This window comes from Haliotis rufescens, unplaced genomic scaffold (genome assembly GCF_023055435.1).
Source record: "Haliotis rufescens isolate VD_foot unplaced genomic scaffold, xgHalRufe1.0.p SCAF_95, whole genome shotgun sequence".
Classification (NCBI taxonomy): Eukaryota; Metazoa; Mollusca; class Gastropoda; order Lepetellida; family Haliotidae; genus Haliotis; species Haliotis rufescens.
The window spans coordinates 1,153,543-1,168,210 of record NW_025964389.1 but is presented as its reverse complement, the minus strand read 5'-3'; the positions used below and the strand labels follow the sequence as shown (position 1 = coordinate 1,168,210).

General features: G+C 40.9%; 1 protein-coding gene across 1 annotated transcript; it reads right to left on the bottom strand.

The window, feature by feature from the left end:
• Positions 1-8,787: 8,787 nt before the first annotated feature.
• LOC125371712 lies at positions 8,788-14,328 on the bottom strand. The gene is made up of 2 exons (XM_048391687.1): positions 14,103-14,328; positions 8,788-10,625 (listed from the first exon to the last, which is right to left on the bottom strand). The coding sequence occupies exons 1-2, from the start codon at positions 14,326-14,328 to the stop codon at positions 9,901-9,903; spliced, it is 951 nt and encodes a 316-aa protein (XP_048247644.1). The 3' UTR covers positions 8,788-9,900.
• Positions 14,329-14,668: the final 340 nt, after the last annotated feature.

Below are 14,668 nucleotides of genomic sequence, written 5' to 3'. Positions count from 1 at the left end.
GCAAGGGAGTTACCTGACTGTATAGTCCAGTTTCCACCCTTGCCAAACTAGGCTGGAATTATGGAGTTATGTTTCGGCTGGACTAACGGTTAGAAAATTTTAGTCCCAACCCAGCTGACACACTACGTTGTCACAACGTTGTGGTAAGGTTGTGGATTGTTAACGTCGTTATGCAATGTTGTCACAAAGTTCTTATGACGTCACCGTGCAACGTTATTTCACAACGTTATAACAACGTTGCACAACTACATTTCTGAAACGTCGGTGAAACGTAATACAGTTTGCTCCTTGATAGTCATACAGGAATAGAACTTCTTCATCAAGATCAACTTGATTTTGTCAGAATACAAAGGCTGTAATGCATTACCTTCCTAGATATTCAGCTTTTGAATTTTCATCTCTTAATACTAAAATCTCCAGAACGTAATTACGTGAGGTGACGTGAAATTGGGTATAACGTCGCATCCAAGATTATTGCACTTATAAAGCGACGTGTATGCACATGTGTGTCTGCTTGTACTAGTCCGGACTGATGCCAATTTATAGTGCTAGCACACTGAGATACCATGCCGCAGTTTAACATGAATACCTCACTCAGACACACAGTATACTGACTCCGAGCCGACCAGTCCTTGTTTTAGCCCCTTAATGCCGATCGCCAGACAGGGTAACAACATGTACCATCTTTTAACGTCTTTTTGTATGCGGCCGGGGATCAAACCCCGGACCTTTCGCTCTCCGGGCGGACGCTCTACCTCTAGACCACGGAGGCGGTCGTAATTACGTCTCTCTATGCCAACGTTAGTATTACGTTACATTGATACGTTATTCCACAACGGAACTAAATTTCTGTTTATTACCTACGTGGTGAAGATACAGGTGGTAAGATACTAAATCCGTACGTCACACGTGTGTCGTACAAGGTTGACCTTGTTTTATTCGTTTTGATCGGATAACCGTGACCTCTGTCACACCGGGACTACTTTGTTCTTTCATAGAGAATCGCGAGACATCATTCATTTTGCAACCACAAGGCAGAACTGACGAAATTAATAAGAACGAGTGATATTTACAAACACTTTATTAAACCAAACAAAATAGTCACACGCATCAAATTCGGTTTGCATTATATATCAGTTATGGATAGAGCTTCTACCGACATTATATAATCAAGCTATAGCCATTTACAATGTACGACTACCGATCGAGGGCCCCCATGAGCGTGACGCACCGGACCACTTTCGCAACTTTCAATTTGATTTAACGTAAAGGGATAAACGTGGTGAAATGAAGTATGTTTAAACTATCTGGACATATTTTTAGACTTACTTGGGATGATCCGGTTGTGCCATCAGTGTCCCCTTCGAAGCGTATTTTGTGGCGCTGTTTCGGGAGGTGTTGTTCATGAATGAACGTACACGAGAGCACGACCAGATCACTTAAAGTTAACAGTTTCCATACAAATCATTCGAAAACTCCGTGGAAGTGTGCCTGACTTCTGATTTTTAGGCCTCAAACATCCCATATGTGAACAATAATATTCCCTATCTCTAGCGTAAAACGCTGTGAGTGGATCGCGGTTGTCTTTTCTTATTCCGATGGCGACCTTGCCCTTCGATCGTTCGAAGCTGTCACTGACATGCAAGCAGATTTGAGTTTGTTGATTTTCACGTCTTCAGTATAGGGTGGTACAGTTAACATGAATGTCTTTGGCGAACAGTCTGATTTCTCTCTTCCAAAATGGTACTGACATGATATAAATTCAGCTTTCGCTCGGTCAGACACCATAGAAAGTCCACTCGTTTCGTAAAAATGGTATCTAGCGAGAATGAGTGTAGTATTCTCTATATACTAAATTTCTTTAGAACAAACGAGATGACGTCGCTATTGAATGTGACGCCACCTGTCCCTATCTTTATGACGTCAACTATCAACTGGCGTGATAATGGCCTGTCGTGAAACATTAAAAGGGCATTATCAAGTTACAATAATTAAGTTTTCGTTGTGTTCATTGAAATTCCTGCATTCTGATTAGCTGAACGTGTTATTGCATTCAATTCCCAATGAATGTAAAAAACAAGCCACGCCCACCGAGGTGCACTACTTTTATTACTGCGGAATGTCGGGGAATCCCAATATTACAGTCGAGGGAATTCCCTTTCTGCTCACGTGTATCGTCATGCACAGGACATTTAGCGACTTTCATGCATATTCATTGTCCAAACTATCCTTTGAAACCGAAGGCCGAGAATGAATGAAACAGCAAACGTACAGGCTCGCTCGCCTGTTTTTTCCCGCTCGCCTCGGTTCAACTTTCATGTCTTCGGGTTTCATTTCTAACTAGCATTTTTCCAACAGTGTTTTACCGTAATCAGGGAAGTAATGTTTGAATCTGGCTGTAACTGACCATGTTATTTGAAACAGCCGCCTTCTCCTGGACATATTTCTTCCGGTTCGTTACTTACAGCCTGACTGTTGCAGTTCTTTTCGCCTCTTTCCTTAATTGACAGGTCCAATGAACATTGTTTTGATTCTACTCTCCGTTGATTGGCTAATGACTGTGTAGGCGTGTCAGGTTATGTGCATTAATTAAACGATCACCTGATTCATGCCACGCCACAGTATGTATTTCTACACCTGGAATGTTTTTCAATCTCGTCATTTTTGTCTGTTTTGATGTATACAACTGTTTTTGGTTAAACTATTGTAGATAAAACATGCTTTACGTTGTCGAATTTAATTATAAGCATTGACTGCGTATTTGTTTCGGTTCATTGAGATATGAATCGAAAAACCGATGTGCAAACGCTACGCGGATTCATACAGTTTGCACATCGGCTTTTCGATTCATACCTCAATGAACCGAAAAAAAACCACAGTCAATCCTTAAAGTGACCCGCTCATTTCTGATAACATGCGGGCGGTTTAATGATAATTCTATCCTTTTTAGCTATATTTTCTTTTATAGCTAAATGGATAGAATTATCATTAAACCGCCCGCATGTTATCAAAGATTATCACGCCCGTTGTTAGGTGACTATGCTTGTCGCAAGAGGCGACTAACGGGATCGGGTTGGTCAGCTTCGCTGATATGGTTGATACATGTCATCGTATCCCAATACGATGCTCATGATATCAATCACTGGATTCTCTGATCTAGACTCGATTATTTATAGACCACAGTCATATAGCTGGAATATTGCTGAGTGCGGCGTTAAACAATAAACAAACAAACAAAACACAAACAAACGTGCGTATGAATACATAGATAGCCTATATATCGATTAACAAAAAAGGGATGCCTATCAATCACCCCCTTATGAACTGTAAAATGTATATCCTTTATAACACGCTGGGTCTCTAATACAAGCCAGGTATCTAATACACGCCGAGTCAACGGCTCTCGCGAAATTAATAGACGGCGTAAGCGTCCTAATGAGGAAATACGGTAGTTTGATATCGGATGTTTTGGGCTTTGTAGGCCACATTCCTTATTTCTTCGATGATGACACTGAAAGATTTAACGAAGGCGTATCTTTTGCATACAAATGAAATGTTTATGAAACTGTTAAGGACATGTTCTATGGTGACCAGAATCGGAACAATTTAAGCATTTTCCTCATTGAAACAACTGACGGGGGGCACGGGTGACCCAGTCGTCTAAGGCGCCGCGATTCGCTGTGCAGAGTTGCGTCCCTTGGGCACGCCAGAAACCTATGATTGTGGGTTCGAATCCCGGTTCGCCCCGATTATGTTTCTAGGTTTGTCAGCACCATACCCGTGCTCGTGGGTTTCACCGAAGTGGTAAACGTCTGAGATCTGCATCACTTCGGGCTTTCCTCCCACATTAAGCTGACACGCCGCGATATAACTGGAATACTGTTAAAAGCGGCGATAAACCCAACTCACTCACTCACTGAAACAACTGACAATGAGAGTAAAATATAACATTATAATAATTGTTTGAAAAAACTTTATTCATGACAACATGTTGTTAAAAACCTTTTTGTGATCGATCTCCGTCAACCACCATCGTACGGATTTGGCAAAAGGGGATTTGAAAGTCCATCAGAAAACACTCATCCATTCGAAAGGCCACGAAAACAAAGTCCCGACATCACTGAAGTCAAACTTGATGAAATTTATTTCAGAACACGTACAATTAAGTAAATATCTGTGCCACAACTCTCTCATTGCTATCACACGATGGCTTTGAATCTGAGAACCACGAAATTGACATGACAAACCATGCTGATTCCTCGTGTCAACATATATAGCCGGCTCGTCTTAAGCCCCAAAAGCGGTTGTTCAGTCACACTCCAGTTCCACTGGTAATCACATTGTACCAGCAGGCTCATTCCCCGTAAATCTGCAGGTTAATGGTGAACCACATCATAGATCGGGGTTGTCATCCTGCTTCATGTAACTTAATTGTCCGAGTCAATGAAAACAACAAAAACGTCAGCCCTTACGAGTTGTGAGGTGTGAGTAACGTCAAGTTCTGTCACATCCAAGTTTGGAGGGTAATTTGTCAACTTCATTTTGAAAAGCTATGTCTTTGGAACACTTATTTTGAACTACTTAAGACAATTAGATTTTTAATCGTGAACTTTAGTAATATTTCTTACATATATGACTACCTGTGAACACTTTTCGGAATGTTCTGAGACCGTGTTGTCTCACGGTAATTTTTCCTTAAAATAGAATGGAAGAATTGAGAATAAATGATGACATCAGAGTTGCTAGCGTTCCAAGATTTATTCAGGTGCAATGTGTAATAAACATTTCAATTCAATTAATCACATAATCATATCTAATAATCATAAATTATATCATTACAAATAATTGTCATAACGTCGTGGTTTCTTATGACATAATTACTCAGAATATAAATCAATAAGCATTTCGCTTCAATCTTATAACATATCAAATAATCACCGTTGCATTATACACAAATAGATCAGGATGGAACTTTAAATAACGGCACATACAAATACAACACATAATGATTCACAATACCAATGTCAGCTGAAATACAGTAAACTACGGTTATAACGAACTCAAAGGGACTACTAATTTTAGTTCGTTATAACCGTAATTCGTTATAAGCATACATACAGCATAACTACAGCATATAGTCGGGACTAAAATGTTAGTTCGTTATATCCGTTAGTTCGTTATAAGCGTGTTCGTTATAACCGTAGTTTACTGTAATGCAACATTAATGATAGACGTATTTATAGATATATTACGGTAATGCAGTTTCGCGCTACGAGAATTGTGCATTCAACTATTAACATCAAGTTACAGGTATTTCATTTCCTATCAAGAACAAAGCTGACTGACTATTAACTAAGTCAAGCATTACTGCTAGCAATGAATCTACACATATTGACGACATGACATATTTTACTATACGATTTTGTTGATACTTGTACTTGATTTCTTATTTATCAAACGGTTATCAAGATGTTGATCAGGAATAATTAATTTCATATTTTATTGATCGAAATTACTACAACCTTCATAAGTGATTACAACCTTCATAAGTGATACCTATAGTGGCATAGTGCGCTTTGAAAACATTCCTAATCGTTATTGAAGATTCAAAATACATTAAACAATAACTTAACAATGAACCAACGCATGTTGTTGAAAATATACAATGTTCAAGAAATCTTAGACAATAATCATGAAATACATTCAACATATTTGAAAACAACAATTAAAACAATCTGAGACAATAATCATAATACACATTCAACATGAATGAAAACAACCATTGAAACAACGCATGAAAATGTCTTACCTTAAAATAGAATGGAAAAATTGAGAATAAATGATGACATCACAGTTGCTAGCGTTCCAAGATTTATTCAGGTGCAGTGTGACTTGGTAGTTTTCTTCTTCTTCCATTGGAGATTTAACGTGCGCTTTCCGGACAAAGCGTATTTCGCACACAGGGGTTGCACTTATACTAGTGGGGAAAAACAGCGCAAAGAATGAATAAAGAAGTGCAACCCCCCAAAATGTAAGATTTTACAGTCTAATCTAATAAAGCTAAGTGGGTGGGGGTTTGGCTGGGTGGGACTGGGTGGTAAAAGAATAAACAATAATATTGAAAGATTGGGCTTGGGTTGGAGGGGAGGGGGGTCAAGCGTGGGAAGGCAAGGCGTGGCTGGCGAGCGTGTGGCTAGAAATCTAGCGGCGGTGTCCTTGCAGGAGTCTCTTGGTCAGCTTCTCTTCCTTGGGGTTGGGATTCTGGTAGAGACTCTTGGCAAGGAGGGCGGCGGTGTTCGCGATGAAGTGCTCGGAAGATGGAGCACTGTTACTTTTGAAAAAGTGGTACAAGTCTGTGAAACTTGTTATATGGTACTCGATCTCCTGGCCTCCGCATGTGTGCACCATGGCGAACGGAACTCCTTTCTTGGCGTAGAGCTTGTCCCTGGTGGTGGAGACGAGCTCAGCACGGAGTTCCGGGCGAGTCTTGTAGTGGTTGATCAGGATATCTGATTTTTCCACTAGGACATCCCTGAAGCTCTTGACCTGAGGGGGGGGCCTCGACCGGGGCGGTCTGGGTCTGAGCTTCGCTGAGGGAGGTGGGTTGTGGTGCTGTGGTCTGGACGCCGGAGTCGTTTAGGACAGGCTCCGTGGTCTGAGACTCTGTTGATGCGGTGGTGGTGGTGGTTGGTCGGGAGGGAAGCCTGTATCTCCATGTCGAGGACTGGAGGAGGGGTCTTCTGTTCCCGTGGGGGCCTGTCCTTCTGCGCCGGGCGGGGTGCAGTAGGAGCTGGAGCCGGGAGCGTGCAACCTGAGGTTTGGTCTTGGCCTGAGCCTTGACCAGGGGCCTCTTCCTTTGACCTAGGTCGAAGGAGATGGAGATCGTCGAAGTGTTAGACTTGTAGGAAGTCTTGAGGGAGTAGTCCCCAACCCGGTAAGCCAACAAAGGCTCCAGGATGGAGACAAGCTCCCTCGGTAGTGACATAGCGATGTCTCTCATTATGGCTAATGAGCTGGAGAGTGGGGAAGGACACGTGTGCACGATGCTGTGTCCAAGCCGAGATCGACTTGGTAGTCTTACTTACTTACTTACTTTGGAGATTTAACGTGCGCTTTCGGACTGATGCGTATTTCGCACACGGGCCCGGTCAGGCCATTTAATGTGTTTGGTAGTCAACTAACTTACTTACTTTGGAGATTTAACGTGCGCTTTCTGACTGATGCGTATTTCGCACACGGTTTTGGTAGTCAACCTGCACCTACTTATATAGTGGAGGGACGCATAGCAAACTCTGATTGGTTTAGTTTTGAAAACATTATTTTAATTTATTGTCACCATTACTTCCTTTGTTTTTTCATGTGTTGTTCCGGGTTGATACACTATTCTCATAGATTACCTAACTAATGTCTACCTATAGTGGATAAAGGTAATAAAAAAAACAAAAAACAAAGGCTGGCGTTTAGTTCAGCCGTCGGCATTTTAGACTGACAACCGACTTGTCAAGGGGGATTACCGTTATTGGTCAGCGTGTCAATCTGGAATTGACACGCAGCCGGTGACTGTAATGTGAACGGACATCTATTGTCTAAATTATGTATCGCGGCATGCTTTTACAACCTAAGCGAGTTACTGCCATTTATGTGAGATGTCCGAGATTTGACTGTAAAGATACGTGAGTTAATTTTATAAATTTTGAATATTATTTTTATATTTTGATGTGAATTATTAAGCAAGTTTGCGCACTATAACAGTTCTAAGATTGCGGACCTTTGTACCCAGTGGTGTTTGCAAGAAAGCACCGATTTCAAAGCGTTGTTGCCGTCATGGTAAAAAGGAGATAACCCTCTCGGTTCAAAATTAAAATACGAGATATCATATCTACAGTCGGAGTACATCAAATTTCAAAACACAGTCGGTTTATCTCCTAATTCTATCCATCTAAGTTATAATGGGAACTATACTATGTTCAATAAATGTAGTAACAAATACATTTTTCAATGCTCTCTACGAAATCGTACTGTAGCTATAACCAACACAGCGATGAAGATGTGAGTCGTATTTAGTTACAATGCCTGTTTAATATATCTATTCCCGTTTGGATTCCGGTTTAGAATAAGTCCCCAATTATCTATGTTCGTACTAACAGCTGCTAAGGGGCTACAAAATGAGGGCTGATTGTGTGTCATTGTACTACAGCCGAGGTTGTGGGACGTGGCTCATAATACCAATCACTGGTTTGTCTGGCCAATAATCTGTTCTTTTCAGAACGGAGTATGCTATGGACGCAAAATTACGTTAGGTGTATTTTATTGTGGTACTCACTCAATAAGTGACCCAGAAGATTCCAGGGTAGAAGTGTTACTTTAAATAACAAACAAATAAACGGATCAGACTAGCAAAATTGTGTTAATTCTAAGTACTGCTTTTGCTGAGAAATGATTATTCATTGGTTATGTGGACCCGTGAAGATTCCGGGGTAGAATAGGTCTTCAGCAACCCATGCTTGCTGTAAAAGGCGACTATGCTTGTGGTATAAGGCGAATAACGGGATCGGGTGGTCAGGCTCGCTAACTTGGTCGATGCTCATGATGTCAATCACTGGATTGTCTGGTCCAGTCTCGATTATTTACAGACCGCCGTCATATAGCTGGAATATTGCTGAGTGCGGCGTTAAACAACAAACCACTCACCCAACACTTAATAAGTTTGTTACTTATCTGATATCTGTAGCCTGGGTTATTTCCGATCCGACGTTCCACATGTTGATATTACATTTAAAGTGTAACTTTGAGACAATTATACAATATATGTTATCGTTTTGTATAGACTAGCTATTAATTTATGCTTATTAAAAATAGTTCTAGTTTGACTTTGTTGAATGTGGAAAACTGCTGTTTTCGCTGCAGCATGGGTGAAAATGGGACACGAGCATTCCAGGAGATAAGAACAGCATGTTGGATCGCTGAGGAATACACCAAATGAACCCCGGGCTGTGAATTATGTTGGCTGGAACGTTTCTGTTTAGAGGAGATAATTTTCGGTCACAGCTTCAAAACCAGATATGCATTTGTATTTAAGTCTATGAGCCTGAAGAAAAGCACCTTGCAACTGTCATTTTTCTGGCAGGCAATTACTTTTTTTTCACCAGTCTGAAACATAATCATTTTTGTGAAGAATTTTTAGCGACAATATATTTTTTTGAATAAATTCCAGGCCCCAACCCTCCCCAGAATATTCAATAGTCAACCCCTTACAATGTCTGTCCTTCTTATTTTGTTTCCTGCAGTAAGCCTAAAGGGTCATGGTGTCATAATGTATCTGGTTAACAGCTCAGTGTTGTTTTATGTTTTGAACATTGTCAGCAAAACACGACCTGACTATTAACTGGGCTTTTCAAAACATTAGTAAAGAATATTTCGAAATATACACATACACGTGACTAAAGCATATTCAAAAACATTTCCGGAACATGGTTTTGGGATGTTTTTACACCATTTTCGCGGGGAATGGTCATGAGTTAATGTTGTCACAACGTATTTCATCCTACTTACACAAAGTTATTTCACGTCGTTGTGACAACGTCCATGGTAGTCCACAGAATAATTTCGTAGGGACTAAATATTATAACATTGCTACAACGTAAAATACAACATTATTACAACGTAAAATACAACGTTCCCATAACGTAAAAACACAACGTTATGACGACGTGAATATGACGTAACACAATGTTAGCCCATGTCGTTGTGACAACGTGGTTTCCCACAATGAGAATCCACAGAATAACGTGATATGGACGTAATATCCCTAACGTTACCACAACGAAAACACAACGTTATCTTAACGTTGTCACAACGTGAAATTGTTAGCTGGAACTCCTCCCACTTCCGGAATTACTTTCATATATCTTGAGAGAAAGCCCTCACAATGAAATGATCCGAGATCTGCTTGTGTGTCTCCTCGTCTTCCACGGTCTTCACCGAATTCCAACCCCTGGAGTTATTGGTGTAGAGTAGGTCGATGATGGAGCTTTTCCGTCTTAGAGTTCTGGTGTTTACGTAGTTGGTGAAACCAGGCAATGTCACTTCACTGTGATTCAGGTCTCCACCGGCTATAATGGTCTGGCTCAAATCTATTCCTCCAGCTTCTCCTCGTGCCAACGTAATGAAATTGTTGTTCCAATTCGTTTGATCTTTATTCGTGGGGGGTGCACTGTAAATACACACCGCCAACCATCTCACGCCTCTGAACATGAAGGTCACCCCTAACGCCTCTGCTATCTCATTGGCGACGCTGTGTACCACTTGTGCATCAGTACAGCCTGCATCTGACAGATAGATCCCCACACCCCCTCCTTTTACCTTCCCTGATACATCGTTATTTCGATTTTTAAAGAAACCTTTGTACCCAGTTATGCTCCTTTCAGTATCTTCTGTCATGTACCACGTCTCGGACACCAGAATGACGTGCGCCCATTTGAGGTCACCATCAAGACGACGCTGTAGGATAGACTTCTTTCGTTTTGTGCGTAGGGAGTACGCATTCACGACCAAAGTATTTGGCACAATAGGCACAGCATCCCGAGGAGAGACAGCTGGTGCCGGATCTGGACTGGGCGGCGTAGCTGAAACACATGTATTAAAGAGAACTGTTGGAGCCAACAATATATACAAGCGTCAAAAAGTAACTGTGATCAATATAAAGTGGTGTAAATGTTATGTTATTAAAGATAACAACATAATATATGGTCATTAGTCTGATCAATGTTTTATCATTACAAATGCATTAACAAAACCCATACTGGGTAACAGGGGACAGGGGTACGCTCTAAAAGAGGGATGGTGAAGAACTCAATTAACAATGCCAATATTGGGCGTGACCACCATTTGCGTTGATAGAGGCGAGGCACCGGATAGCCTCGGATATGTTCTAATTGTCACTCAGAGATTGGACCATTTGAGCAAGCATTACCGGCTGGCTCTGGTCCTGATGTAGGCATCGCGCTATCTCATCTTGGGCATGTTCTATGGGAGAGAGGTTTGGTGAAACTGTCGGCCATGGCAGTACAGCAATGTTATGTTACCTCAAAACGTCTGTTTTAACACGTGCAACGTGTAGGTAGGCATTATCCACTGCACACTGACGTTACTTCCCTGCATTTGAAGGGTAGAACATGATATCGAGTGTTGTCGTCCAGGTAGCGTACGCTTTTCAAATTGACATGATGAGATGTGTTCCCCTATGAGTTTTGATGCCACCCCATACCATTACACTTCAACCCCAAAATGACGACGTTCAGTAACGCAAGCTTCGCCCAAACGTTCTGCTGGAAGCCTGGAGACCCCATCAGAGATGTCCAGATGAAACCTGGACTTATACGTGAGCAGTATACTGTCCCTATCTTGTCTCCTGAACCCCAGATGCTGTCTACACCAAGCAAGGCGTGCCTGACGGAGACGTGCGAGCAAAATTGGTCGAATCGCGGGACATTGGGGCCGGGTGTTGTGGTGCCTCTACTGGTTGCATATGTTCTGCCAATAAATGGTCTCAAACCAGGAATTGTCCAAACAGTTAATGTAGTAGTTTGGTATCGATTCCATAGATTCACGAACATAATATGGTTGTCTTGTTGACGTGACGTCACACGTGTACGTCCAGCGATTTGCAAGTCATGAGTGTTGTGCTGCTGTAGATAACGTCTCCAAGGAGATGATGTATTTCGATGAACAATAAAATGTCTGGAAAGTTCTTTTCTCGCTATTCCTGTTTGCAGCATTACCACGGCGCGATGACGTTTATTTTCAGCAAGCCGTGACATTGTATGAGCATTATTTACAGTTAAACGCAAGTGTTTCAGGAGCACCTGATAGTAAAAGAACCATTGTGTGCTGTTTACATAAAAAGGAAAACACGTGTGTGAGTATTAGAAACGCATGTACATGCCTTAAAGTCGAGGAAATGTATTCATGAATATGGAGTGAAAGTTACGTTATATAATTTCAGAATAAATATATATTTTAGTGAGCTTTATAAAGGAGCACAATCTCTTTTTTTCTGTGTGTATATGTGTATATGGGTTCCTAGATGAAATATTATACTGATGATTCAAGCAATACTTGAATTCAAATTATTCTTTTTATCGTGTTGGTGTCTTGTTCTCTCAGGAGGAGACATGAAGAGAAGTATAGATCCAATATTTAGTAGTAAATAATGGTCTCTTTACAATGTATATTCTCATAAGGTACTTGAGTCACACTGTGTGGATCAGTGCTACAAAGATATTTCGTGAATAGCGAGTGAGTGAGTTTGATTTTACGCCGCTTTTATTAATAATTTAACAATATCACGACTGGGGACACCAGAAATGGGCTTCACACATTGTACCCATGTCGGGAATCGAACCCAGGTCTTCTGCGTGACGTGATGATCGAACGCTTTAACCACTAGGCTACCCGACCGCCCCTCTCGGAATTAAATGCTGTTTTATGTGTAGGCATCATCAATTAAAGTTGCTATATAAGTGATATAATCTTGGACGCGACGTTAAACCCAATTTCCCCTCACCTCACCTCATCAATTAAGGTGTTTGAGGTTTAAGCAAACCTCTTATGTCGAATGAGGTACTGGTCAATGTGCCCTGAGTATTATATTGAATTTACACGTTTTTATTGTATTTACCTTGTGAAGTAGACTGTGAATCTGTACCCACGGAGAGGTCAGCCAAACGGGGGATAACATCTTCCACCGCTTTCTGGTCTGTGTCATCCTCTGGAAGCTTCTTCTTGAGATTGTCATCAAATTTCTTTTGCCGTACACCAGTGAGAGTGTTGGGCTCCTCGTTGTCTTTCGTTGACACTGCTGAAGTATAGACGCATGTGAAGAGTCATGATTCTCGCTAACCATTTTATTTGAACCAACTTCTTCATGATTCGTCTCTTCAAACTTACAACAACACATTCAGACAAACCCTATTATCTCCAACCTAGCAGGGCCGATTTCTCTGCTGGAGGCGACAAAAGGACCGGGTGGTCATAATCGCTAACTTGATTGATGCATGTCATTCTATCCCAAATGCATGGATTGATGCTCATGACAAACAATTGAAACAAAATAACCATAATCCTTAATTCAATCAAGGAAGGACTATATTTATATTCACAGAAAGTGTTTGTGACAAGTTGACTTATTACCATATAGATTCTCAAAAATCCAAGGATTTGCTTGACTTTATGCAATCTCAGAAAAGAACCAAGTTCCATTCTGACGTTCCAAACATTGTTATTTTATCAACTTTGTACCTCACTATCCATCGAGACAAACTTAAGGTTAAACACAGTTAAACGCAAGTGTTTCAGGAGCACCTGATAGTAAAACAATCATTGTGTGCTGTAAACATAAAAAGGAAAACACGTGTGTGAGTATTAGAAACGTATGCACATGCCTTAAAGTCGAGGAGATGTATTCATGAATATTGAGTGAAAGTTACGTTATATAATTTCAGAATAAATATATATTTTAGTGAGCTTTATAAAGGAGCACAATCTCTTTTTTCCGTGTGTATATTTGGATATGGGTTCCTAGAAGAAATATTATACTCATGATTCAAGCAATACTTGAATTCAAATTATTCTTTTTATTGTGTTGGTGTCTTGTTCTCTCAGGAGGAGTCATGAAGAGAAGTATAGATCCAATATTTAGTAGTAAATAATGGTCTCTTTACAATGTATATTCTCATAAGGCACTTGAGTCACACTGTGTGGATCAGTGCTACAAACATATTTGGTGAATAGCGAGTGAGTGAGTTTGATTTTACGACGCTTTTAGCAATATTCCAGCAATATCACGGCGGGGGACACTAGGAATGGGCTTCACACTATGTACCCATGTCGGGAATCAAACCCAGGTCTTCTGCGTGACGTGATGAGCGACCGCTTTAACCACTAGCCTACCCGACCCCTCTCGGGATTAAATGCTGTTTTATGTGTATGCATCATCAATTAAGTTGATTGAGACATTTAAGCAAACCTCTTATGTCGAATGAGGTACTAGTCAATGTGCCCTGAGTATTATTTTGAATTTACACGTTTTTGATTGTATTTACCTTGTAAAGTAGACTGTGAATCTGTATCCAGGGCGAGGCCAGCGAATTTGTCGGCAACATCTTCCTCAGCTTTCTGGTCTGTGTCACCCTCTGGAAGCTTCTTCTTGAGATTGTCATCAGATTTCTTTTGCCGTACACCAGTGACAGCGTTGGGCTCCTCTTTGTCTTTTATTGACACTGCTGAAGTATGGATGGCATGTGAAGTGTCATGATTCTCGCTAACCATTTTATTTGAACCAACTTCTTCATGATTCGTCTCTTCCAACTTACAACAACACATTCAGACAAACCCTATTATCTCCAACCTAGCAGGGCCGATTTCTCTGCTGGAGGCGACAAAATGATCGGGTGGTCATGATCGCTAACTTGATTGATGCATGTCATTGTATTTAAATGCGGGGATTGATGCTCATGACAAACAATTGGAACACAATAACCACAATCCTCCAATCAATACAATCAAGGAAGGACTTTATTTATATTCACAGAAAGTGTTTGTCACAAGTGGAATTAATACCATATGGATTCTTCAAAATCCATTTTTTTTCTTGACTTTATGCAATCTC

What these genes read in the sequence shown, in the direction of transcription:
- LOC125371712 (XM_048391687.1), bottom strand. Translation starts at nt 14,328, where the DNA reads ATGGTTAGCGAGAATCATGACACTTCACATGCCATCCATACTTCAGCA. An exon ending in TTCACAGTCTACTTTACAAG is followed by an intron (nt 10,626 to 14,102) that starts GTAAATACAATC and finishes CATGTGTTTCAG; the next exon opens with CTACGCCGCCCAGTCCAGAT.